The sequence below is a fragment of the Lasiodiplodia theobromae genome (assembly GCF_012971845.1).
Source record: "Lasiodiplodia theobromae strain AM2As chromosome Unknown scaffold_23, whole genome shotgun sequence".
NCBI lineage: Eukaryota > Fungi > Ascomycota > Dothideomycetes > Botryosphaeriales > Botryosphaeriaceae > Lasiodiplodia > Lasiodiplodia theobromae.
Window position 1 is genome coordinate 315,987 of NW_023336439.1, and position 24,794 is coordinate 340,780.

The following is a 24,794-nucleotide window of genomic DNA, read 5'->3' on the forward strand; positions in this document are numbered from 1 at the left end:
TCAGATCCCACTCCTCCCAACGGAAAACCGCATTTTCCTTTCTGGGCGCTGCTCGGACATTATTTTTGTTGTGAGACGGCGCCAATCGTTGGATCCCCAGCGAAAACCTTGATCCGATCTGCACGACCCTGATATGCATGCTTCCTGTTCCTGTCACCGCCGCCACGGTATCGTGAGTGCAGCCGGCCACTCGTAAGACAAACCCGGAGTGCCACAGACACACCACCCTTAAAAAAAAGAATGTACGGGCCCGGTTCGTACAGATTTGAACAGGCAGGCGTGGTGCTGATCCGGACGCGTGTAGTGAAAGTGTCAACAAAAACGTCCGCATAACGCCTGCAACAATAAGCGGGGCAAAAAGAGGCTAGCTGCACAATGCCGTAATGTTGAGTCACAGTGATGCCGGCCAGATAATGGGTAGAATCAAGGCCAAACATTTGTTGCTGTATCTATGTATACATATGCGCATAATACATGTAGAAAGGGCGGAATCAAGAGAAGCAGATACAAAGTTGCGTCCTGACCGCTTCTTCCAATGCTCTAATTGGTGGTGCATCCCCCACTAAGGTGGAATGAGTACTTCTTGTTAGGTCCAGCAATTTCTCCAGTGAGACTGTTCGAGCTTTTGTCCTTCTGAGCAACGTTGGCCTGTGCAGCCTCCCGTGCCTTCTGCTCAACCCACTCCGGGCAGATGTGGAGGTTTGACGCAGGACCCTGCCTCTTCGGGCTTTCCGCCACAGGTGCAGGGCTCGTTACGCCTCCAGCACCAGCAGGCCGATCGGTGACAGTCTGGAAATCGATAGGGGCGGAATTCGAAGGAAGTGAAGAGGACGCCTTGTCCCCATTCCCACAACGCGCCTGGCCGGGATTGTTAATGGGCTGCGACTTCAGGTATTTCACCACCTTCTCGGCGCTCTTGTCGGGCGGGAAGACGGGATAGTCAACCCAGACAATCTTGCCATCTTGAATCACCAGAGAAACCCGCCTAACCAACTTCCAGGACCCGTATTCAAACATAGGCAGAGACAAGGCTTCACAGAACTTGAAGTGCTCGTCGCTGAGAAGGTGATAGCCGAGACGCAGATGTTCGCGAGTGAGCTTCTGGTGTTCGGTTTCCTGCGTGCTTAGACCAAAGATCCTAGAGATACCCAAGCCTTTGAGTTCTGAGGTGGCGGCCTTGAACGAACAAGCTTGCGGCGTGCAGCCACGAGCGCCGGGGATGGCATCCCAGTCCTCGGGCACGGATTCCTTGGGTTTGCCGGTGCGCGGATAGCAGAAAACGACAGTCAAGCCCTTCAGCTTCGATAAATCGACAGTCTCGTCGTTGGTCGAGGGAAGCGGCAGCGACGGCAAGTCCATGCTCCATAGGTGGTCGCATTTGTGGTCGTCCACCGGCCGGGGAAGATTTGGTGGAAGGACATCTTCGCTTGAGCCTACATATGTCAGTGTGCATTGATTAGATTAGGAGTTTAGAGGCCTACGATCAAAGCTCTGCTGCTGCTGTTGCGGGTCCATGGTCTGCTTGGGAATGCTGGAAGTAATGAGGCCTGCCAAGTCAGCCATCCAACAGGCACCCACCCATCTTAAAGCGCTGCACCGGCTCCCACAGCACTACACATGCTATCAATGGCCGCCGCACGCGTCGAGATAGTCACCCCATGGTGTTGGAGATCAAAGAGAGCGGTCAGACATCGTGTTGACTGTTGACAAACGGCCAGAGTGATGGCGCGACGTGTGAGTGGATGAGACAGGTGTTCCACTCGGTAAGCGACCACCCGCATTCGGCCGCCCGACACCACGTATTTAGCCGGTCAATTGCGTGCTACTTACCAACCACCCCTTGGCAGCCGAAGAAATACAAAGTGTTAGCCAGCCTTCTAGGCAAGCATTTGTCCACTTTCTCTGCCAAGGTACTTTTTACACGATCTTTCGTACCATTCTCTTCACACTCCTCTGGAAAGATCCCCATGGCTTTAGGAAATGTAGTGAATGATGAACAGTGCAAGGGAATTTTCGAGTGGCTGGAATGCGAAAGTCTGATTTTATACTAAAATGGTGGAGGTGATAAAGTTGGTTATTAATTGCCCTTAGTTGCTTGGTGCAATTCCATAGACAGTTAGCCAATACGATTTGTCTAGGCTGCGAGGGGGCATGGTCGGTAAATTCCATGCATATGGCTGACCAAATGAACGGCGTTGGTTGGCCAACAACCCCCGGTCGCCGACGAGGCACGCAGGGTGGAACAGCTTTATCGATAACGTGAGTGGGTATTACCGCGGGGTGACGTCTTCGGACGCACCGGAATCAAAGCAAGTCAGGTCATCAAGCTGCCTCTGATTCGCCAGAAGGGCCCAGACTCGCCATCAATGCATCATCAGCATGCGGAAGCGACTCGTAGCTCATTAACCCGCCTCCCCCACCTACCGTCCGGAGCTGTTCGTTGGTCTCGTATCTTACCCCTCCATAAGCCTCGCCCGCCTACGTGTTCATGCTCGCCAAGCGCCTTCCCTTCTCTGCTGCTTCCAGCCATCTACTTCTAAGACAGCGACCCCGCTCTCACTTCTGCCACCCATTCCAATCGCGATTCCCCATTTCCACCTCTGCATCCAGGATGGCGCAGGAGTACAAGCTGAAGGGCATTACGTCCCTGGACCTCCAAAACGGCGAGAAGAAAGAAGTCGAGGTCGAAGGCATTGAGAACGCCAAGGTCCTGCTCTCCAAGGTCCAGGACAAGGTGCACGCAACCAGCCCCAACTGCACTCATTATGGTGCTCCGCTGGTGAAGGGCGTCCTCACAACCGAGGGGAGGCTCACTTGCCCGTGGCACGGAGGTATGACCTGAAAACCTCCCTCGTCATGCGAGCCTTAGCTGACAACACACCCAGCTTGCTTCAAGGTCTCAACCGGCGACGTCGAGGACGCACCTGCTCTCGATCCGCTCGCTACTTTTGAGATCATCCAGAAGGACGGGGCCGTCTACATCAAGGGCGACGAGGCAACCATCAAGGCTAACAGAAGGTCTCTTAACTTCAAGTGTTCCGCCCAAGGCTCGGAGAAGGTGCTGGTCATTGGCGGGTAAGTGAAAGCCCATCCATACCGTATCTCGACCCAGCAAGCTTACAGACCTTGTCCATCTACAGCGGCAGCGGTACTCTCGGTGCCATTGAGGGTCTTCGTGGGGGTGGTTTTACCGGTCACATTACAGTCATTTCCAAGGAAGGCTACAGGCCCATTGACCGAACAAAGCTATCCAAGGCGCTGTTGGCCGATGTCTCAAAGGTTGCCTGGAGATCAGAGCAGTGGTACAAGGATGCCTCGATAGATATCGTCTCTGATGAGGCTTCCGCTGTCGACTTCGACGCCAAAAAGGTTTCCACCAAGTCTGGCAAGACGTACGACTATACCAAGCTCATCCTGGCGACCGGTGGCACTCCGAGGTGGCTTCCACTCAGCGGACTGAAGGGTGATCTCGGCAACGTCTTCGTCCTGAGGTCCATCCCTGATGCGCAAAGCATTGTCGATGCTGTTGGCGATAATGGCAAGAAGATCGTCGTTATCGGTAGCTCCTTCATCGGCATGGAAGTTGCCAACTGCCTGGCTGGAAAGAAGAATGACGTTACCGTCGTCGGCATGGAGAAGGCACCCATGGAGCGCGTCATGGGCGAGAAGGTCGGCAAGATCTTCCGGGGCCTGCTGGAGAAGAACGGCGTCAAGTTCCACATGGAGGCATCCGTCGACAAGGCCACACCATCGAAAAGCGATTCGTCCAAAGTTGGCGCTGTTCACCTGAAGGATGGGACCGTTCTCGAGGCCGATCTCGTGATCGAAGGTGTCGGGGTCGCCCCTGCGACCGAGTACCTAAAGGGAAATAAGGCCGTAGAACTCCTGAAGGACGGTTCCATCAGCACAGACGAGACTTTCGCGGTCAAGGGCCTCAATGATGTGTTTGCGGTGGGAGACATAGCCAGCTGGCCGTACAACGGACCGGGAGGCAATGGATCACCTGTGCGCATCGAACACTGGAACGTCGCCCAGAACGCTGGGAAAACAGTGGCGGGCTCGATCAATAGCCCGGGAGCGAAGCCCAAGCCCTTCATCCCTATCTTCTGGTCGGCGCTGGGAAGTCAACTGAGGTACTGCGGCAATACGGTGGGTGGGTACGACGACGTCGTCATCCAGGGTGAGCCAGAGAAGCCGAGCTTTATTGCATATTATACCAAGGGAGAGACGGTTGTCGCAATGGCCAGCATGATGAAGGACCCGTACATGAGCCAGACCGCCGAGCTCATGCGCAGGGGCAAGATGCCCACCAAGAGTGAGCTGCTGAAGGGTGTCGACATCCTCAACGTCACCATCCCGGCAGAGATCAAGATTTGATGAACTTAATGACGACCCCGGACGCACCTCGAGTTTAATGGCCTGTACATAATAATGAGAGTTCGCAACTGAATGAATGAAATTGACAATACAACCTCATTTCTGCAGGGCGATTCCGCCGGGGCGATCCGATCTCCGGGAAGCCGACGCTGCGATCGGAGACAAGTCTCGGACGTTGCTTGGGCGGAAGGTTACATACAGGAGGAAAGCCTAATGAGATGATGGCACCTGCGGCAGCCCGAATCAGGCCACAAACAGAAGCTCCACAGGGCTGAACCGCACTGCGTCGGACCGAGATGACGTGCAGGAAGGAAAACCAAGAGGGGCGGCGGCCCACACGCCCACGAACGGGCGATTTTTTTCCTGCTTGTCCTTGACTCGGAAGATCCGTGTTGGCCACTGCACGCACGGTTGTGCCTGATGATCCCTACTAACTCTCCTTTCAGGAGCCCTAGGGCTAGACCAGTCCGTGAGCTTTTCTCTTCACGAACCACCATGGATTGATTCGGTCTTCGTGTGTTCCAGGCTGTCTTGATCTCATATCGGGTTCCTCCCGTGCGCTCCAAGAGGGCTCCTGTCCCTGATGCCGGCAACTCTTGGCCCGCTGCTACTGCCGCGCGAACGTTGCCGAGACTCTGCACGTACCGCTTGCGCCGCGCTACTCGCCTAGTCGGAGAATGAGCCGACGCTGGCCTTGGCCTGGCGAGGTCCGATGGTCTTTCTTCTGCCTCTCACGTGGGAAGGGGAAGAGGTTGTGCGCGTGAGCACAGAGCCGCAGCCGACTATGCCTCACTTCCAAAAGCGAAATGACGCGCGCTCAGTCATTCCGTACCGGAAAAGAGGCCCAAAGGCGCGAACTCGGGAATGGCGTGGGCGGGCGGGGTCTTCCGAAATGTCTCGGTCGGTGCGGATGAATGGCTGAGATGTGCTGTGAACACGAATGCCGGCGAGGCTATACATACATGCGCAGCAGCGGGAAGCGGTGCGGAAGTGAAAAGAAGATGGTCCATGCCTTCCAAAAGGAGGATTCAGGGGAATATCGCTATGAATGCGAGTGCGAGCTGGGCCTTCAAACATTACTTGCGAAGGATGACGAAAAGCATAGTATCGACGATAAGAGTAAAAATAGAGAGAGGTGGAAACAGCATGAGGGGGGGCTGTGTTTCAGTGAGAATGGGGACTGTTACCGAGATCGGCGAAGCCGTAGGGTCTAGGACGCATATATACAAGCTGGCGGAATAGGCGAAGTGCAGCTATAACAAGCTATACTCGCCCGCTTTCTTGGACAGCGGCGGTTCGCTCTGGCGCAGCGTCTCGAGAGGTGAGGTGCAAGCTTATGTCCCGGCCGTATGGAGATGGGTATCTCCGCTCATGCTAACGGCGAAAAGTGACGACGCATGGAGATCACCCGTGAGGGCGTACACCGTACACATGACTGCGGAACGGGAGCTCTAGAATGACTCTGGAAAGACGCCGGCGGCAGAGGTTGATTGGAGCATCAAGCATCAAGCTGGAAGTGAACAGAGAGCGCACGGAATTCGATTCGATGCCTCCGACGGATCGGCATTGAAATTGCTTTTCGAGCGCCATGCTCGGGACGACCCGCTGAGGGCGGCAGCGACGCGTCCAGTTCGTGTCAATCACGTGGATTGGGCCGCGATTCAACGTCGTCGCTCCAGCGGCACAGTTCCGGCGGGTGTTTCACGCATGAGCGGTCTTCGGACGTGCTTGTTATGCGACGTCATGGGGCGGCAACGATGGGCGGCTGGGGTAGGCTGGGCCTGGCGCCGGCGGTGGGAGATTAACGTGCACGCATTGAGAGCGATGCGCCTCGCGCGGCGCGCCACAGACGACTTTACCCAGCTCAGTCGCATTCCGCGAGACATTGCACTCATCCTACGTGAACCGCTGGAGCAAACATCTGCGCGCCGAGGTCAGTTTCAAGATTATCGACATCGCAGACTCGCGTAAGTGGGGTGCGATATTTCTTATGAGACAGCTCCGAGAAGGGTAAACGCCAGTGGCACGTTAGAGTTACTCTCTCGGAGCTGATTCCCGAACAAGTCGGCGCGCACTGGGCAGCAGCCGGCGGGGCCAAGAGGCAGCAAACGTTCTCGAAGAAACACAATGGCGGCATTGGGCTGTTGGTGCGCAGGCTGGTGGTGGTGACGTGCGCCGCGGCCAGTTGACGTTTGAGCGGACGACGGGGTGCTGGAGCAACGTTGAGAAAATATAGATCAAGCCACGGCAGGCCGGGAGTGGTGCGTCTGAAACGGCAGGCCGCTGCAGGGACAGGGATCCGCGAGGCGGCTCCAACAGGTGCGCGATCTGCGAGTAATAATGCGCCGCCGGCTGGGTCACGTCCGAAGCGCGCGCGCAGCCGGACGCGCGCAGCAGCTCGCACGCGGAGTGGCAGCGGGAGATCGCACGTGGAGACAGAGACTCGGGCAGGCGGCGGGAAGGAGATTAACGCTAAGGGAATAGCCTGGTCGTCGGTAGTGCGTTGCCGCCGAGATGTGGAAAGCGTCTCATGAGGCGCAGAACGAGAGAGAGAGAAGAGCGAGCGCGGGCCGGGGGCCTGCTCGCCTGGCACGGCAGCAGGCGCGCGCGGCAGTGAAACAACGGTCATCCCAGGCCGTCGGGTGCTGCTTTTCAGACGCGCGCTGGCTCGCGAGCAGCGCTGGCGGACGCGTGCTCCGCTGCGTCGAGGGCAGGCGCGGGTATCGCGATCGCCGGCAAGGCAATCTCGTCGCGGCCAGGACATCCCCGGCGCAGCCACAGGCGTCGCAGATTGCTGATGTCAAGCCGAGTCGAGCGGGCGTCTGGCTGGCAGCGTCCTGTGCGCCGGCAGCGCCCCCCTGAAGCGATATGCTAGCAGCCCGAGGCCCTTTCCTCGCGCGCGACGCTGGAAACAGGGAGATTAAGCGTGCGTCGCGCAGCCAGCCCGCACGCAGAGACGAGCCTACCTGCCAGGCGCCGCTCCACCAGCGACTCTCCACCACCACTCTCGCTCACGCTGCCAGTTGCAGCTGCCAGCGCGCGCGCTCTCGCCCGCCAGCCTGCCCGCAGCTTCACTCGCCAATCACCGCGCGCAGCCAAGCTCCACTCGCTAAGGCACCCCAAGGGCAGCAGACAGACAGCTCGTCCCAAAGCTGCATCGCGTCGACCGCCCCATGTGAAGGCCCGCCCGGTAGCCGCAGTCCCTCCTTGACCTTGCACCACCACCGACCGCTCTTCTGAGCCACCCCAGCCGAGCCTGCAAGCAGCGCCCGCAGCCCGACCGAGCCCGCCGAGCCTCCGCACCCCGTGCAGCGTGTGAGAGCCAGCGCATCGCTGAACCCTGATCGCCGAGCAGCACGATGTCTTCGGCCGCGGTGCAGCAGACCGGTCCCACCATTTCCAGCCGCGGGCAGTACCAGCAGCCGCCTCACGGCCGCGACCAGTACTACCAGCAGCCGTCCAAGTCGGCGCGCCCGAGTGGGAATGGCGAGCCTTCCACACCGCAACAATCGCAACATTACTCGCCGTCCACCTCCAACAACTCCGACATGACAACCCCGCGCGCGCAGCCCGCGTCGTCGTCCACCCAGCCGTCGCCCGTCATCGCCTCGTCCCCGTACAATGCCCACCAGGGCCCTGTGCCGCCGCCTCGCACTTCGTCGAACCATCGCACCTCCGCCCAGCCCGTACAAGACCCGTACCACAGTCAACGATCTACAGATGAACGCCCGCCGTCGTCCCGCACCGCCTCACAGAATATGAGGGAGGATCCTGCCAGCGCCGCTGCCAACGCTGCCCAGCGCCGACGCCAGCCGTCCCGCGAGCAGCAAAACTACCAGACCAGCCCTTCGTCGTCGTCTCGGACAAAGCAGACGCCGACCCACAGCCGTTCTGCCACCGCCGTCGGCACTCCGCCGATGGGTTCCAACCTGCCCCGGGAAGAGAGCACGGTCATCAACCGCCTGGTCATCGCGGATCCCCAAGAGGACATTGCCCGCGAGCAGGCCCGCATGGCCGAGACGCGGCCCACCCCGACTGGCGCCGACATCACGCCAATCACCGGCCTGGGTCTTGTGGGGAACGAAGGTGTTGACGATGGCGGCCGCGGCGGTGGAAAGAGCCGGCAGGACCACTCCAGGGAAAAGCGGCGGGAAACCAAGTTTGGCGACTACATCCTGGGCCAGACCCTGGGTGAGGGAGAGTTCGGTAAGGTCAAGATGGGCTGGAAGAAGGACGGCGGAGTCCAGGTTGCCATCAAGCTCATCCGGAGAGAAGTCCTGGGCTCCAACCCCAGCCGTCTTCCCAAGATCTACCGCGAGATCTCCATCTTGCGCGGGCTGCAGCACCCTAACATCGTCCGCCTGCATGAGATGGTCGAGACAGAACGACACATCGGCATAATCCTGGAGTATGCGTCCGGCGGTGAGCTGTTTGATTACATCCTGAACCACCGCTATCTCAAAGACAATTCGGCGCGCCGCCTGTTTGCCCAGCTGGTTTCTGGCGTAGGCTACCTGCACAAGAAGGGTATTGTGCACCGCGATTTGAAGCTCGAGAACCTTCTGCTCGACCGGAACAAGAACATCATCATCACCGATTTCGGCTTCGCCAACACTTTCGACCCGAACGACGAGCTTGGGGACGAGATCGAGTATAACCTCGGAAATAAGGAGTTCGTGAAAAAGGCGGGGCTGGAGATCGTCGGCGACAGCGGACACCGCCGGGGTGATTTGATGCAGACGAGCTGCGGAAGTCCGTGTTATGCCGCACCGGAGTTGGTCGTGAGCGACTCGTTATATACCGGCAGGAAGGTCGACGTCTGGAGTTGCGGCGTCATTCTGGTAAGTGACAAAGAGGATTTAGGCAGCAATTCATGTCTGGGTACTAACACATGCCGAATCACAGTACGCTATGCTTGCTGGATACCTTCCGTTCGACGATGATCCAGCCAACCCCGAAGGCGACAACATCAACCTCCTCTACAAGTATATCGTCTCCACCCCTCTTACCTTCCCCGAATACGTCACTCCGCACGCTCGCGACCTCTTGAAGCGTATTCTCGTTCCCGATCCACGTAAACGCGCCGACCTTTTCGAGGTTGCCCGGCACAGCTGGCTGAGCGAGTATGCGCACGTTGTTGGATTCATTACCAGTAGCACCACGACGTCGAGTGACATTGCCAATACGACGGTCCCGCCAGGTAAGGCATCCTTTGCGCGCATGCTTGGGGCTTCGCCCAAGCTCTCGATGTCACGGTACACGAGACATCGTCAAAAACATGCTAACGTGCGCAACAGAGGACCCGTACGAAGTCCCGCAGCTTGCTCGCAGTGCATCGGTCCGGGAAGCCAGCAAGCAACATACGTCTGTCGCTGCTGTTGGTGGTTTGACGCAAAAGCACGGCCACATCGACCAAGCCGAGTCGCCGGACAAGCAAGGCAGGCGGGATGCAAAACGCAGAACTGTGCAAGTCGAATACGTTGCACCTCACACACAGACCCAAAGAGGCGGAGAGTCTTCGACGGTCACTGCGGGCCCTACGGTGCCCCTGGCCCAAGGTGGCGCTCAGCGCTCTCGCTCCAGGGACCAAGGCCCAGTGGAAGTGCCATCTTCCGATGGATACGCTTCTTCAACGACCAGACAACGTCGTCCCTCGGCGGGATCTGCACAACAAGTTCCAGCCTCGCGCCAGACTCGCGAAGGCCCCCGCGCCGTCTCCGACTCACCGTTCGGAAATGCCCCACCTTCTTCCTCCGCAAGACCCTCTACTGGTGGCACATTGGGTGGATCGTCAAGGCTTCCTTCACGCGGAAACTCGTACGGCCAGCCTGCCGCGGCTACTGTCGCCACTACTAATGTCCAGGGCCGTTTCTCACAGCCCAAGGGCAAGCAATACGTCATTTCTGCGCCGATGCCGCAGGACGAGGATCCGACCATGGGCCAGCCATCCACCCAGAGGATGCCGTCTGCTGGCTACCAGCCGCAACAAGAAGCACAGTACACGCAGCGCAGCAGTCACAAGCGGTCTAATACCGTGGGAGGCATTGGGGAGAAGATCTTCAGAACGTCCTTGTTTGGTGGAAGCTCGAAGCCACAGAAATCCTATCCTCCTGTTAGCATGAACAACTCGATGAACAGCGGAGACAGCACCAGGAAGTCGACCGAGTCCTCCCGCCGTCCTTCGTTGAGCTTCAGTCGCAAGACCAGTGAGGGCGGTCGTGCAGGAGACAGGTCCTCGCGCAGGTTCTCCTTGCTGCCCGCTTCGTTCTCTATGAAGAGCTTCACGGGCGGGAACAAGGATTCACCCGGGGCAGCCGACCGCCGTTCGATCGGAGCCGGCGGGCGGCAACGGGCGCCATCCCGGCCGCAAATGGCTTTCGGACGCGGCGAAAGCCCGTCGCCCAGTCAGAGCACCGGCAACACGATACCTATCACCTACGATGATCTTGACCGCCGTCGCACGGGCGAGACGACGGACGTACGCCAGAAGCGCAGGAGTCAAATGTCGGGACGTGGCCCGACGTCAGCACCGGCAGACCAAACCCAATTCCAGGCCCAGCCGGCGTATCAGTACGAAGACAATGCCATACAGCAGTATCCCTCGAATTCGGAGCAGGGCAACTCTTACTACCACGGCAATGAATCGGACCTTTCATCTCAAGGGCCGCAGTCGCTGCCGTACCGTTCGCGCAACGCGCCGTACGACAGTGCGGAGGCAGTTTCGGAGCCACGGGAAGGTCGGGCCCGGGTGCTCCAGAAGAACCGTCGGTTCGCGGATGCGTATGAGGACAACCAGCGCCACGCTGGCAGCTCGGGTGCGGCGCGCAGGGTCATGGATCTCTTCCGCCGCCGTGGAAAGGCTAGAGGTGGGTGAGCAGCGAGCAAAAACAAAAGTGTTGGAGCACGTTACCGTTGAGGAAGCATAGACATCGAGGCCTTCTCCTCTGCATGCCTGAGGGCACAGTTTTGGACGGTAAGGCGGGCGAAAGCGTTTCGCTGGCGCCTCGCAGAGCTGCGTTACTCGAGAGAAAAGTGCAAGTGGTGGCTGGCTTTTCATTTTCCACGGGCTGTTCTGCGTTTGAGGGAGGGTGGAATCGTGCACATGGCGGGACTAAACAGTTTCTCATTGCTTTTTTTTCTCTTGATTTCATGTCACAACACGACTTTTTCGTTTTCATTTTTCCTATTTTCAGCACTGTCATGGCTTTCTCTCAGAGTTGTATTCCCTGGTTGCTTGCTTGCATCCGGTGGCGTTCAAGGGTTTGCGGGCCTGGCATCTGCGGTTGTCAAATGTTCTTAGTACCCCTTTCAGTTCAACACGGACAACACACCGAGGCGCTGAGTTTCGTGTTCAATAATATCCCATTCGGTAGCTTTTGCCGTAAGTTCAAAACCATTTCCTTTCTTGTTCGGATAAAGACACAGGCGCCTGGCGCAGCGGGAGCGCGCGTTAGGGTCGAATCAAACAACAGGATCTTCCAAATTTCTTCGTTTTAATATTGGCGGGCGGACTGGTGGGCAATGGAGCCGAGGGAGTTTGGGGCGTGGGAAAGAAAAATCAAAAAAACGAGGAGTGGCCGTTGCTGATGTAGCGGTGGTTCCCGTCTGCCCCTTCCATCTCTTTTCCTTTCGTTTTCTCCACCTTTCACATCTTGCAGACGGGGAGAGGCAGGCCGAGAGGTAGCTAGTGGGAGGGACGGGCGGAGTAGCTAGGTAATTACGAGTGGACTCTCTTTTGTGCAATCTATGTCGTGGTGTCTGATGTTAGCTCGTGCGATGGACAGTCGGTCAAGGCAGCGGGCCGACAATGGGCCAATAGGAAGCATCAGCGCAGGTCCCCGCAGGACAGAGTTGGCGATGGTTGCATTTCTCCAGCTCTCCGCCGGCTTCTGTTCGCGTCAACCGATGGCACGGCTGCGGAGACCACGCTGCTGTACAGCAGATTGAAACATGTCGTCGCGTCGAGGCAGAAAGAGAGTTGGTTGAAGCAGAGCCCAAGTTATACTAGCACATCCCTGTCGTTGCCCTGTCAAGTCGTGATGTCCAGCAAACAGAGGCGGGCGCGCTAGAAGCAAGGGGGAATTTTCCACGGGAGCGAGGGTTAGCAGCTTCCATGTTTGGTGGCGCGGAGCTTAAGCAGGCTGGCGTTGTGCAACCCGACCCCGCATCTCAAGCTCCGCCCCCTCTACATCACCAGACTGGGGACTCGACCACGTAGGATCTCTGCTGTGCGTGGCTGCTGCGCCCTCTCTCGTTGTCATTCGACCAAAGTCGGCCGTCGACTCTGCCATCAATTAATTAGGCATCCGACCTAAGCTCAACCCGACCATCCGTACGACCACGAGCTTGCTGCAATCCTTGTTCTCCGTCCAAGCCGCCATGGCGATCTGCAATTTGGCGCTGTGGGCCCTGTGGTGCTGGGACGAACTCTTTTCTCCACTGCGGCTGGTGAGTGTCGTGTCATTTCTGTCAGTTGCTGCAGCAGCACAATGGAGCCTCACCCAGGACATCCCTCCATTCGGATAGCGCTTACCTGCCGTCCGTCTGCCTTCCTGGTCCCTTCCTCGCTTATGCAGCTCGATCCCGTGCCTTGGTCCGCCATTGTCATCATCGCGGGGTTTTTTGCTGTGCGGGGAGCACACACCACTATGCTACATCACTTTACCACTTGGCATTGAGATCAATCGCCGCCGCCGCCGCCACTGCATATATTAACCTCCTCGCCTCTGCCTCGACTTTGCTTTCTTTCATTTCCCTCCAGCACCACACAGCACCACACCGCCATTCAAGAGGAGGCTTCCTCCTTATATTCCAATCTTCTCTTTCACCATGGCACCCTTGCCGCCGCCTCTCTGCCGGGCATGGCTATACTCGGTGCTAACCATTGCGAGCTATGCACAGGCACAATCAAGTCTTAGCTCTTCTTTTTTGGAAGGAGACGGTACGGCGACCATTGCCGGAACTCCCGTCACGTACAGTCCGAAGTTCACCGTCCCCGCGAGCGCTGATGTGGGCCAAAACCTCATCCCCAATATTGTGGATCCTCAGGCCGTGGATGCTCAGAGTGTATGCCCTGGGTACAAGGCGTCAGACGTCAAGCGTAACGCCAATGGTTTCTCAGCAACTCTCAATCTGGCGGGGAAAGCTTGCAATGTGTATGGTAACGATGTCGACACACTGGAACTCACCGTCCAGTACCAAAATGCCCATCGGCTTTCCATCAACATCAGTCCCGCCAACATCGATGCCTCCAATTCCTCATGGTACATACTTCCTGAGGAGCTAGTCCCGCGCCCGGCTGTAGAAGCTGATGCGAGTTCGACGGCACTGGACAATGACTTCCAGGTCGCTTGGAGCAACGATCCCACTTTCTCCTTCACGGTCATCCGGCGCTCGACTGGTGATGTCGTCTTCAGCACCGAAGGCAGTGTCCTTGTGTACGAAGATCAGTTCATCGAGTTTGTCACCACCATGCCCGAGGACTACAACATCTACGGTCTCGGAGAGCACATCCACGGTCTCCGTCTCGGCACCAACTACACGGCAACACTCTACGCTGCTGACGTAGGCGATCCAATTGACGAGAACATCTACGGCAGCCATCCCTTCTATCTGGATACGCGCTACTTTGAGGTTGATCCTGTCACTGGAAATCTGACCTATGTGGCCGACAGCAGCACGGCAAAATCAAACTCTTCATACGTCTCCTATTCCCACGGTGTATTCCTGCGGAATGCCCACGGGCAGGAAATTCTAATGAGGCCGGAGAACGTGACCTGGCGTACTCTTGGTGGAAGCATCGACCTTTTCTTTTTTGATGGGCCGACACAGCCGGAGGTCACCAAGCAGTACGAGTATGGAGCCATCGGCCTTCCGGCGATGCAGCAATATTTCACCTTCGGATTCCACCAGTGCCGTTGGGGCTACGCCAACTGGTCTCAGTTTGAAGAGGTTGTCGACAACTTCATCAAGTTCGACATCCCGCTTGAGACCATGTGGCTGGACATCGATTACATGTTGGAATACAGGGATTTCACTACTGATCCGAACACGTTTCCACTTGATGAAGGCGCCAAAGTTTTGAACCGCTTGCATGAAGGAGGACGACACTTCGTTCCCATTGTGGATAGCGCCCTGTACATCCCGAACCCCGACAACGAGACTGACGCCTACGCTACCTACACTCGCGGTAACGAGTCTGGTGTGTTCCTCAAGAACCCCGACGGTAGCGAGTACATTGGTGCTGTCTGGCCTGGCTACACCGTCTTCCCGGATTGGCTGGTCGACACCAGTGGTTCCTGGTGGTCTGATGAGCTCGTCAGGTGGCACAAGGAGGTCGCCTTCGATGGAATTTGGATCGATATGTCTGAAGTTTCATCCTTTTGCGTCGGCTCGTGCGGTTCAGGAAATCTCTCGCTCAACCCTGCCCACCCCCCATTCTCACTTCCCGGTGAGCCTGGAAACGTCATCTACGACTACCCAGAGGGCTTCAACATCACCAATGCGACCGAGGCTGCTTCTGCTTCTGCTGCTTCTTCCAGCCAGGCAGCCGCCACGTCTTCAACTGCTTCCAGCTCCACTTCCACCAGCTACCTACGGACCACGCCTACACCTGGCGCGAGGAACATCAACTATCCTCCATATGTGATTAACAATGTGCAAGGCGACTTGGCTGTTCACGCCGTCTCGCCCAACGCTACGCACTTTAATGGTGTCCAAGAATACGACGTGCACAACCTGTTTGGCCACGGTATTCTGAATGCAACATACCATGGCCTTCTCAATGTTTTCCCGGGAAAGAGACCCTTCATTATTGGCCGTTCAACCTTTGCTGGGTCCGGAAAGTGGGCCGGACACTGGGGTGGTGACAAGTAAGCAAAGCAAACATTTCTCTTATGCAGTCTTTACTAATCGCATGATATAGTATGTCGAAATGGGCGTACATGTACTTTAGTATCCCGCAAGCTCTGTCATTCAGTCTTTTCGGTATCCCTATGTTCGGCGTGTAAGTAAGTCTTGTTTTAATACATTCCTAGACTAATTTATACAGAGACACCTGCGGATTTAATGGAAATACCTCCTGGGATTTATGTAGCCGTTGGGTCCAGCTGTCCTCGTTTTTTCCCTTTTTCCGTTCGCACAATACGTTGAGCGCTGCTCCGCAAGAGCCCTACGGTAAGGCAGCAATTTTTCTCCTTCCACTTCCTCATCTTAGCACAAACTCCGCTAACAACTCTTCTTAATGCACAACAGTGTGGTCCTCCGTCATTGACGCCTCCAAAAAGGCCATGGCGATCCGCTACGCCCTGCTGCCGTACATGTACACCCTCTTCCACGCCGCACACACCTCTGGCTCGACCGTGATGCGCGCTCTCGCGTGGGAGTTCCCCAACGACCCGCACCTAGCCAACGTCGAGACGCAGTTCCTACTCGGCCCGTCGATCCTCGTCACGCCTGTCCTCGAACCAAACGTGTCGACGGTCCGCGGCGTGTTTCCCGGCGTGGGGCAGGGAGAGAAGTGGTACGACTGGTACGAGCAGCGTGCGGTCGACGCCCGGCCGGGCGAGAACAAGACGCTGGACGCGCCGCTCGGGCATATCAACGTCTTCGTCCGCGGCGGCAGCGTGCTGCCAATGCAGGAGGTGAGGCTGACGACGAGAGAGGCGAGGAAGACGCCGTGGGCGCTGCTCGTCGCGCTCGGTTCTACCGGCACGGCTAGCGGTTCGTTGTACCTCGACGATGGCGAGAGCATACAGCCAAATGCGACGCTCAACGTGGAGTTTGTCGTGCCGGAGGGAGAGAATAAGCTAGTTGCCAGTGGGCGCGGCACGTATAAGGATGAGAACCCGCTAGCGAACGTGACGGTGCTGGGCGTAGGGAGTGAGCCGGAGGATGTGAGGATCAACGGGGTCAAGGTTGATGGAAAGAAGAGGAGCTGGAATGAGACGAGTGAAGTGTTGCGGCTGACAGGATTGGAAGAGGTGCTCGAGGGAAGTGCATGGGGTGGCGATTGGATATTGAGTTGGTAGACAACTCCTAGAAAGTTATGGTCAGCAGAGATCTCCTTTCTTGCTGTACAAGATTGTTAAAGGGAAGGCTTGGTGATTAGGGGTAGAAGGAAGCTCAGAGAAGACCAGAAACTGGGGAAGAGGTTGCATTTCTTCGGTTTCGTAATGTAATTGGGGACATGTGCTTGACATACGCATAACACACTCTTTCTTAAGAACTGTTTTAGAGGCATCACATACATTTCTAATAGAACTCTCTCAAGTTCGTGACTGCGCCACCATTACTACTACTAGCCATTCAGGGGAAAAAAAGTTTGCCTAATGTGACTATAGTTTGGCCCGATAGTCTGGGTGAGACATATGTCCTCATATACTAGCTGAGCCATCTTGAGCGTACTGGGCACGTGGGTGTAACGCGTTGTGGTGCTGTTTGCGGAAAGAGCAGGCCATGCGAAGTGCTGCGTGCTGATTGGCTGGCGGTGGCTTCTCCGCCTGCCGAGTTCTAGCCAACCCAACCTGCAGCACCACCAGCTAAACGTCACCTCAGCCACCACTGCCGCTCTACCACCCCGCTACACATAACCGCCGCTGCCCATCGCTCCACCTGCACCATGCCCGCCGAGAAGCGCAAGACCTCACCTAGCGCCGAGGGGCTCGACGAGGAGCCCTCGAAGCGCCGCTTCGTCGAGAACGGCACCGAGCCGTCCGAAGAGCCAGCCGAATCTGCAGAACCAGCTGAGCCCGCAGAACCTGTCGCGTCGGGCAGCAGCGATCGCATGGCCCGCTTCAAGGCTCTGCAGGCCCGCCAGGCCGCCGCCCGCAAATCGAACCTGAAGGAGTCGACGGCCGAAGCGCAGCGCGCCCAGGTCGACCCCAACGCCCTCAACGCCCTACACCGCAAGCACGCCATCGCCTCGCACAAGCTGCTCAAGGCCGAGACGCAGGAGCAGGGTGAGGACTTCGAGCGCAAGCGCGCCTGGGACTGGACCGTCGAGGAGAGCGAGCGCTGGGACCGCCGCATGGAGAAGAAGGGCAAGCACCGCAAGGACGTGGCCTTCCAGGACTACCGCCAGGACGCGCGCAAGTCGTACAAGCGCCAGCTGCGCGACCTCAAGCCCGACCTGGACGGCTACGAGCGCCAGAAGATGGAGGCCGTGCAGCGCGCCGCCCAGAACGGCGGCCTGGAAATCGTCGAGATGGAGGACGGCGAGCTGATTGCCGTCGACCGCGACGGTTCCTTCTACACCACCGCCGACAGCACCGATTTCGTCAACCACCGCCCGGAGAAGGAGGCCGTCGACAAGTTGGTCGACGACATCCGCAAGGCCGAGGAGGCCCGCCTCAAGGCCCGTCGCGCCCGCGGCATCGACGACGAGAGCGGCGACGTCACCTACATCAACCACAAGAACAAGCAGTTCAACGAGAAGCTGGCCCGCTTCTACAACAAGTACACTGCCGACATCCGCGAGAGCTTCGAGCGTGGTACCGCCATCTGAGTCTTGCCTTGGGAAAAATGTTGTTTTTGACATAGCACCGGAGTTTTGGAATGGTAAAAGGACACTGGCGGAGTCTTGGGTTGGCACGATATCCTTTTACCAGTATAAAAAAACAACAGCAGGGGAGCAGTGGTCCAGCTTGAAGATCATTGTGACCCGCACCCACCGGTTCCAACTGGCAGGAAACCTAAGAAATCTGTTCTGCAAGGCTGCACCTAAAAGGAAAAGGACTCCTCGGCTGTAACTCCCCGGAGACTCGTCTTCCAAATGCTCCTAAGCATTCTTACGCCAGACTTTCCTGGGAGTGTTCACTTCCTCGTCTACACTATCCGTCAATGGATGTTACTGGAACTCGAGAATGCCTGGATCTTTCGTCCCCACCAGCCAGTGCTCTGGAAACCAGGCAATCTACAGTGTGTATGGAACGAGGAGAAGCTGGAATAGGATGAATGAGGTGTTCAGTTTGACGGGGCTGGGGGCGAGGTGAGCGCCGGGGACCGGGCATGGACGCTGAATTGGTAGAAACATGGAAGATTCTGCTGTAGAAGGAGCAGATGGTAGGAAGAAAGAGCTTCGGCAAGAGTGGTCAAGTGAAGATGACTCTTCATGACGTTCATGATTGAGACTTCGTTTTGGTGGATTAAGCTTCATGGCATTTCTGGAATACCGTCATCTCATTTTTCTCTCGACAAGCTCGAGTTCAATGCAGCACCCAATCGCGAACTTCCTCTGAGTGGCAAGCAGAGGTCACTTGCTCGGACTGTCAACCATTGAAATGGAAGGTCAGGTCCAAACCATGCATTTCTCATCCCCAAAATGCCATGTTATATGCACGAGTGTTTCAGAGTTAATCTTATCGCTTCATCAGGAAAGACGTTTTCATGGTTCACCGAGAAGTCAGGTCAACCCTGGTCCCTGTAGGATGCGGGGAAGTTGTGTGCAGTAACGCATTTTGCATCACGGATAGCGCCCTTTACTGTACATGCACAGCTAATTTTGGCCGGCAAGCCCCGTACCTAGTCTGTTTGTACGTCATGGGGCTTGCTCGTAGAACTGATTAGTTTCGCATCCGCCGGTCAGCTTGATTTGGGAAAGCCGGTCATTCAGGGGCTGAAGAAAGTTTGTTGTCTGGCACTATCATTTAAAGCCAATATGCTTCGCATTGATGCCCGGCCGCGGTTCTATATGACTATCAGTAATCACACTTCGGTGTCACTCTTCGCTGCGACCAATTCCGCTTTCGGAAAAATTCGACCAGCATCTTCGTCTTTCACTCGACTCCGAGCATGCATGCCTGCCTGGTCCTTCTGCCTCGACTAGTCAGAGCTCTGGTAGTAGCTAAGGTGCATTCAGCCTGCAAGGTACATATGCAGGTTGTCAATAGCTTCCAGTTCAGGACGCTGGGCAGCCAAAGCGCTTCTCACCTTCCCGTTCTAGATAGGGCTGACGGCCAAGTCCGGCTCTACCGGTACCAACGACTGCCGATCCCCGCAATGCCTATAATGTGTAGATATTGAGCCCTCACCGACTCCCATGCTTCGACCGACCGATATGGAGAGTCCACGAGGCGACGTGACTGTGACATCGCGAGGGCCTCATTGCGGCTGGCATGTACGACGTCTGAAAACTATATGTTCAGGCCCTCGCCTAAGCGGGACAAGCTCGAGTAATAGGATACTCTTTGCTTAGATGATCATCGGAGAGGGCCTTCGAACGTGTGAAAGTCTCGGTGAAAGTGAGAATGTACAAGACGGTACTGATACCATGACACTAGAGTAAAAAAAGAAAGTAGATACCGTAAGACTTTTGGCACATCCGGTAGCATTAGCGCTTAAAGTGACTAAGATAATGATATTTCAAGGATATCTCCATTGGATCCATTAAGAGCATCATATAGTATACCCATTCAGGATGTGTTGTCCGAGAGGGTGGGGAGGGAAGGTGATTGTTTAGATAAGATAAGGCTATCGCTGTCGGACGGAATGCTCAAGAAAATAGGCAGGTCAATTGAGCTGGCTTCAAGGATGTGAATAGGATGAACGTGTGGTGGTTGGTCTCATGTATACATTACAAGGCTACTGTGACATCGTGCCCAGCTGGAAAATAGCGTACAGTGAAGTTAAGAGGAAGGCTATTGAGACAAAGAAAAATGTGAGGTATACCGACAGTGCAAACTTTTCCAGCACTTCAAATGTGAAAAGTAACCGGCCTTCTCCGGACAACGCCATTGCTGGTTAGAAAGAAACAAGCACAAAGGAGGCAAGCCGTATGCACTCCGCCGCCCCGCCCACCGCCCCTTCCCACAAGGAACACCAAATGAAACCCCATTCGCCCATACCCCATACCCCCAAATCCGGGAAATGCTACACGTAATCGCCGGGTTCTCTCCTCTCTCGCGCTACCGCGTTCAGCTCCTTCTGGCTCTCACTGTCCTCCTTGTCACTACTACTCCTCTCCCTTCCACCTCCCCGCCACCAACTCTTTCTCTTGCCGCCTGCTCCATCGTCACCAGCCCCATGACCTAACCTCCTTTCCTCCACGACTGTCGTCACCTCGGTCTCTCTGACGATTCCGCCCTTGATCCCTTCAGCCGACCCCGGCGGACTCGGGCTTCCCTCACCTCCACTCGTCTTCGTGATCTTGGTGACGAGCTCGAACTCATCGCCGTGCTCTGTGCGCAGCATGCTCCAAGGTCCGCCCTGCGAATTGTTTCGGGCGCGCGAGTGATCGCTGGGCCAGACGGTCTGTTGAAGCTTATGGGCTTGGCTGCCGCCGGGCGTCTTGAGATGCCCCGAGGGGTTGGGTGTGCCGCCGGTGGTGCCGTATGATCCGAATTTGGAGGTCACCGCGCGGAAAAGCGGGCGCAGGGTCGCGAGCGAGCCGGCGGTGATGGCGAGGCCTTGTTCGGTGTCGGACCAGATGGCGATATCGACAGTAGCATCTGCGGGGGGTAGAACAATGGTTAGTTGTACGGTTTTGGTGGGAGATGAAGGCACGGAGCTTACAGAGGAAGTCGGGGTCCTTAAAGTCCTGAACGTAGGCCATGCGGACAAGAACGGCGGAAGAGGCACTGAGGAAAGCGTTAGTCGTCTGTATGTTCCATTGAGGACTGCAGAATAAAGACGTACATGCAAGCCATACTCAAGATGGGAACCAGAGCAACCTTAATACTCTTCCTCATGTTGAGGTTCCAGATCAGGAAGATGGGCAGGATACCGAAGGTGAAGTCGCAGATGGCCGAAATGCTACCGTAGAGATAGGTCAAGGCTATGATGACCTCGACGGGGATGCAGGTGCCGGGAGCGCCAACGGTCTGGGTCCAGAAGTAGGAGACTGGATTGCACTGGAAGAGGGTGACGAAGAAGAAGACGGCGCCGGTCAAGACGGTCAGGGACATAACGCCCCAGATGATCAAGACGTGAATGCGGTGAACGGTCAGGCGGAGCAGGAAGTAGCCGATGCTAATCTTGGCAGAGATCATGGTTAGGCAGTATGCAACGTAGCAGAGCCACCAATACTGGGCGACTGAGTCAGTAAAGTTCGAAGCGCTGGGGGAGCACAGAGTTGTTACCCGCATCGCTTTCTCGGAATCATGAGGGTCCAGTTCGTTCATGTGGCGGCCAGTTCCGTAGTGAATGCCGCCTATCACACATGTTGCGAACATGATGTGGGTGAGCTGGCTCCTGTGTCAGTGACGTTTCCGTGGCGTTTCGCTGCTGTTTAGACGTACAGTTGCTGCCACCATGAACCAGTCGTCAATGCCCCAGGCCTTGACCATGACCAGACGTACGAAGCATCGTAGTACCGTGGAGACGAAGGCCATGCTGACCATGACGGCCGTCACGACGAGCAGCTCGGGCCCGCGGTTCTCGCCAGCCATGACTGATGGAATTGAAAGAGAGTGAGAGAGACGGAGAGCCAGTCGTTTCACAACCCGACAGTGTGGACCATGGGAGGAGTCCCTCAGATCAAGAGGCGGTCGTGAAAGAGCAAGGGCGGGAGGATCGGGAAGCAGGTTTTCCAGGGACGGGCGCCGATAAAGTACAGATTCGAGGCTCCGAGTGGCTTGAGAGATCCGCAGGAGTCGGCCGGCGGACGGGAGACGCGTGGGCGGGCCGGGGGAGGTGCGCAGATTGTTCAGTCTGAGCTTGTTCTTCTGGATGCGCAGCGCACCCAGAGCAGCAAGACGGGGCCACGAGCAAGTGCCGAAGACGGTAATATCAGGACGCAGAGGCCCAACGAGTTTTCTGGGCTAGCCATGTGGGGAACTATGGCCGAGGCATCCAGGGCGCCGGGCGAGCAGCCCTGTACTGATCTTTTGCCGGTTTGGTGGCGTGCGAGGGGGTGTGCGGGCGTTAGGCTGGATTCCGCGGTGGCCATGCCAGGGGCCGCGTATTCGCAAAGGGCAGAGGGGTCGATTGTGGAGAGAGCAGTCAGTCGGCAAGACAGGATCGCCGTGGTGACAGCCGCCCAAAGCAGCATGGCCGATCAGCCGCACTGCAGAGGCGTGCTCGCTAGTCGCATTTCAACGACGATCGCTCCAGCACTGCCGACCACCTCGAACTCCGAGCCTCGGAGGCAGGCCCGCCAGGGCAGCGGCGTCCGCCCAGCTGCCCAATTCGGCCGCTAGCCGGTTGAACGGTAAAGCTGGTCGTGAGTCGCTGGCAGACCCTGGGCGGGCAGAGGACACGGCCAGGAACATGACAGCTGCGCGCGCTGCTCGATAAGCTTAACCCGCTCGTCGGTTCTGCAAGACTCAGTCGCTGCCAATCGGGGGATAAACAGCGCAGGCTCAGCTGCCGGAGTGGCGGTCGCTTAGGCGAGGCGTCGAGGCGTCGAATGCAGCGGCGATCGCTGCCTGGAGCGCGGCACCAGGGGAGCTCGCTTGAAAAGAAACGTTCGCCTCTGGGAATGACAGCAGGCCGGACTAGCGCAAGGGCGCGGGAGCGGATTTGAGGGCATCCGCGGAGACTAGAGACGTAGGTGGACGGATGAAACGGCCAGTGGGTGGTGGGGGGCGGTCGGACGAGGATGCCTGTTTGCGGCGTAGCGCGGAACATCTGGGTTCAGGGCTCATGTCGCGTACAGCAGGCGCCGCCCGTGCGCTCACGTGGCGGACCCGCTCCTTCTGATTGCTGCGGAGCTGCGCCCGTGTCGAGGCTCCCGTTACAAGCTTTCGCTCCCGTCGCGCTGAGTCGCAACACCGTCCAGACCCTTGGGAAAAACGCAGGACCGTGGGGTAGATCGCTGGGTGGGTCGTCAAGTTGCTTTTGCTGTCCAGCATCCTTCGCGTATTGACAGCCACCAGATCGGCAAATCTCATTGTCCCCCCGTGGGTCTTTAACTTATCTGCCTTGGCAGCTTTTCCCGATCTCCAACATGTTGGTTGCAAGAAGCTTTCCAAATCTTTCCGCTCTCGAGTCATGATGCTTGCGCAGGGGCACCGGGATCGGGACACTATGTCTGCCAAGGCAAAGCCATGCCTATCAATCATCTATCAGCTCTGATCATGATCTTACACTGCTGTCGCACATGTGTCCGCCCAGTTGCTACCCCACACATTCGCCGCTGAGCCCAGAGAGCTGGGTATCATCAGGGAGCCAGGCCGCACCATGGCTCTAGTGTCTAGCCGTACCACGGCTCAGCTGGGCTTTTTCTGCGGCATTTGGGCTAGCCCCCAATGTGGAAAACGAACGCTGCCAGTATCCCGCTTTGGGTGAAGTCAGGAGTCGCTCGAACCTTTAACTATACGAGGCCCGACTTCCTTGGAAACTGGAATTCTTCTCGGGATCTATTGCCGGCCAGACGCACTCCTTTGTTTTCTTCACGCTTCTGCCCTACTGTGAGGCTGAAACTCCCGCACAGAACTACCGCCATCACTTGACCGAGGCTCACCAAAATGCGTACAAGTTCATGCAAAGCAATCGGCCCATCCACCGCCACCATATCGACAATCCTGCTTTCCCTCCAGCTCTCTTCTGAAAGAAGTGTATGCTATGCGCGGCCTTCGATTGCCAGGCTTCCCGTGAAGAATGGGACTATCATCATCTCCCTTGCTGCTTGACAGCATCGTTTCCATATGCTGACCATCTTCGTGGCCGCTTCGTGTTGGCTATTGTCACATCTCTTCTGCGAGAGACGCATTTCATCCACACCCAAAGGAACAGCACACAACAAGTTCGATTGTAACCTCTGTAGCTCAACGCCAATAGATGAAACCTCGACACCTTCCATAACTCTACCATGATCTATTCTTTTTAACAAGAAGATTCTACATCACAACCCTATGCGCACGTCTGCGTCTCAACACCGCCACGCGGCTATGCGAAACCCACATCGCATATGTACGTCAGCACCGCGTACGCATGATCAGCGCCCCGCGCACAAGCCCAGCTGCTCCGACCCCTTCCACGAGACCCTCTACGCACGAGCGCCCATGCCAGGGCTGAGATAAAAAGGCGAGGCAGGGTGGACCTTGTTCTGGTAGATGAGCGCTCCTTCCTTTCGGATGTATCCGGAGTGGCAAACAGACTGCGCACCACGACTCTCAAGATGTACGGTGGCGGGCGGGTTGTGCTGTCGCATGCCATACTTCCTTCCCATTTTGAAGGTGTCCTCGTTGGATGCTGAGTTTCGTATATGGGTGAGCTACATCAATGTCTATGAACGATGCAAGGGAGCATGGTGGAATGATGGAGCTGATTTAAAGCGAAGATTGTCAGGGATGGCTGGAGTATGAGCTGATGAAAGTGGTCGCGACGTGTCTGCATGGGGAGAGGAAGAGAGACCCAAGGTAGTCGTTCTCCAGACTTGTCATTGGTCGTTGCACTCTGGTAGCCAGAATCCTGCGAAGTGCTGAAATGTGGAATTAATTTTAGATAAGGCGGTATTCCCATTAAGCTAGCCCAAGAGT

The 24,794-nt window shown here is 56.8% G+C and overlaps 6 protein-coding genes across 6 annotated transcripts; 4 read left to right on the top strand and 2 right to left on the bottom strand.

Annotated features, from left to right (window-relative positions):
- Nucleotides 1–540: 540 nt before the first annotated feature.
- On the bottom strand, nucleotides 541–1,515 carry LTHEOB_7611 (Redoxin family protein; the record flags this gene model as incomplete). The annotated part of the gene is made up of 2 exons (XM_035516997.1): nucleotides 541–1,433; nucleotides 1,482–1,515. 2 exons carry the CDS (start codon nucleotides 1,513–1,515, stop codon nucleotides 541–543), a joined length of 927 nt encoding a protein of 308 aa, XP_035371120.1.
- Nucleotides 1,516–2,611: 1,096 nt separating this feature from the next.
- On the top strand, nucleotides 2,612–4,377 carry LTHEOB_7612 (Rubredoxin-nad(+) reductase; the record flags this gene model as incomplete). The annotated part of the gene is made up of 3 exons (XM_035516998.1): nucleotides 2,612–2,831; nucleotides 2,886–3,075; nucleotides 3,141–4,377. 3 exons carry the CDS (start codon nucleotides 2,612–2,614, stop codon nucleotides 4,375–4,377), a joined length of 1,647 nt encoding a protein of 548 aa, XP_035371121.1.
- Nucleotides 4,378–7,736: 3,359 nt separating this feature from the next.
- Nucleotides 7,737–11,251, top strand: LTHEOB_7613 (Camk camkl kin4 protein kinase; the record flags this gene model as incomplete). The annotated part of the gene is made up of 3 exons (XM_035516999.1): nucleotides 7,737–9,218; nucleotides 9,283–9,577; nucleotides 9,675–11,251. The coding sequence occupies 3 exons, from the start codon at nucleotides 7,737–7,739 to the stop codon at nucleotides 11,249–11,251; spliced, it is 3,354 nt and encodes a 1,117-aa protein (XP_035371122.1).
- A 1,955-nt stretch (nucleotides 11,252–13,206) lies between these two features.
- On the top strand, nucleotides 13,207–16,406 carry LTHEOB_7614 (Alpha-glucosidase; the record flags this gene model as incomplete). Its single annotated transcript, XM_035517000.1, has 4 exons — nucleotides 13,207–15,248; nucleotides 15,302–15,382; nucleotides 15,473–15,552; nucleotides 15,631–16,406. 4 exons carry the CDS (start codon nucleotides 13,207–13,209, stop codon nucleotides 16,404–16,406), a joined length of 2,979 nt encoding a protein of 992 aa, XP_035371123.1.
- Nucleotides 16,407–16,996: 590 nt separating this feature from the next.
- On the top strand, nucleotides 16,997–17,881 carry LTHEOB_7615 (Syf2 splicing factor family protein; the record flags this gene model as incomplete). The annotated part of the gene is made up of 1 exon (XM_035517001.1): nucleotides 16,997–17,881. One exon carries the CDS (start codon nucleotides 16,997–16,999, stop codon nucleotides 17,879–17,881), a length of 885 nt encoding a protein of 294 aa, XP_035371124.1.
- Nucleotides 17,882–20,244: 2,363 nt separating this feature from the next.
- On the bottom strand, nucleotides 20,245–21,761 carry LTHEOB_7616 (Integral membrane protein; the record flags this gene model as incomplete). The annotated part of the gene is made up of 5 exons (XM_035517002.1): nucleotides 20,245–20,822; nucleotides 20,887–20,951; nucleotides 21,010–21,398; nucleotides 21,453–21,557; nucleotides 21,612–21,761. 5 exons carry the CDS (start codon nucleotides 21,759–21,761, stop codon nucleotides 20,245–20,247), a joined length of 1,287 nt encoding a protein of 428 aa, XP_035371125.1.
- Between the last annotated feature and the right edge of the window lie 3,033 nt (nucleotides 21,762–24,794).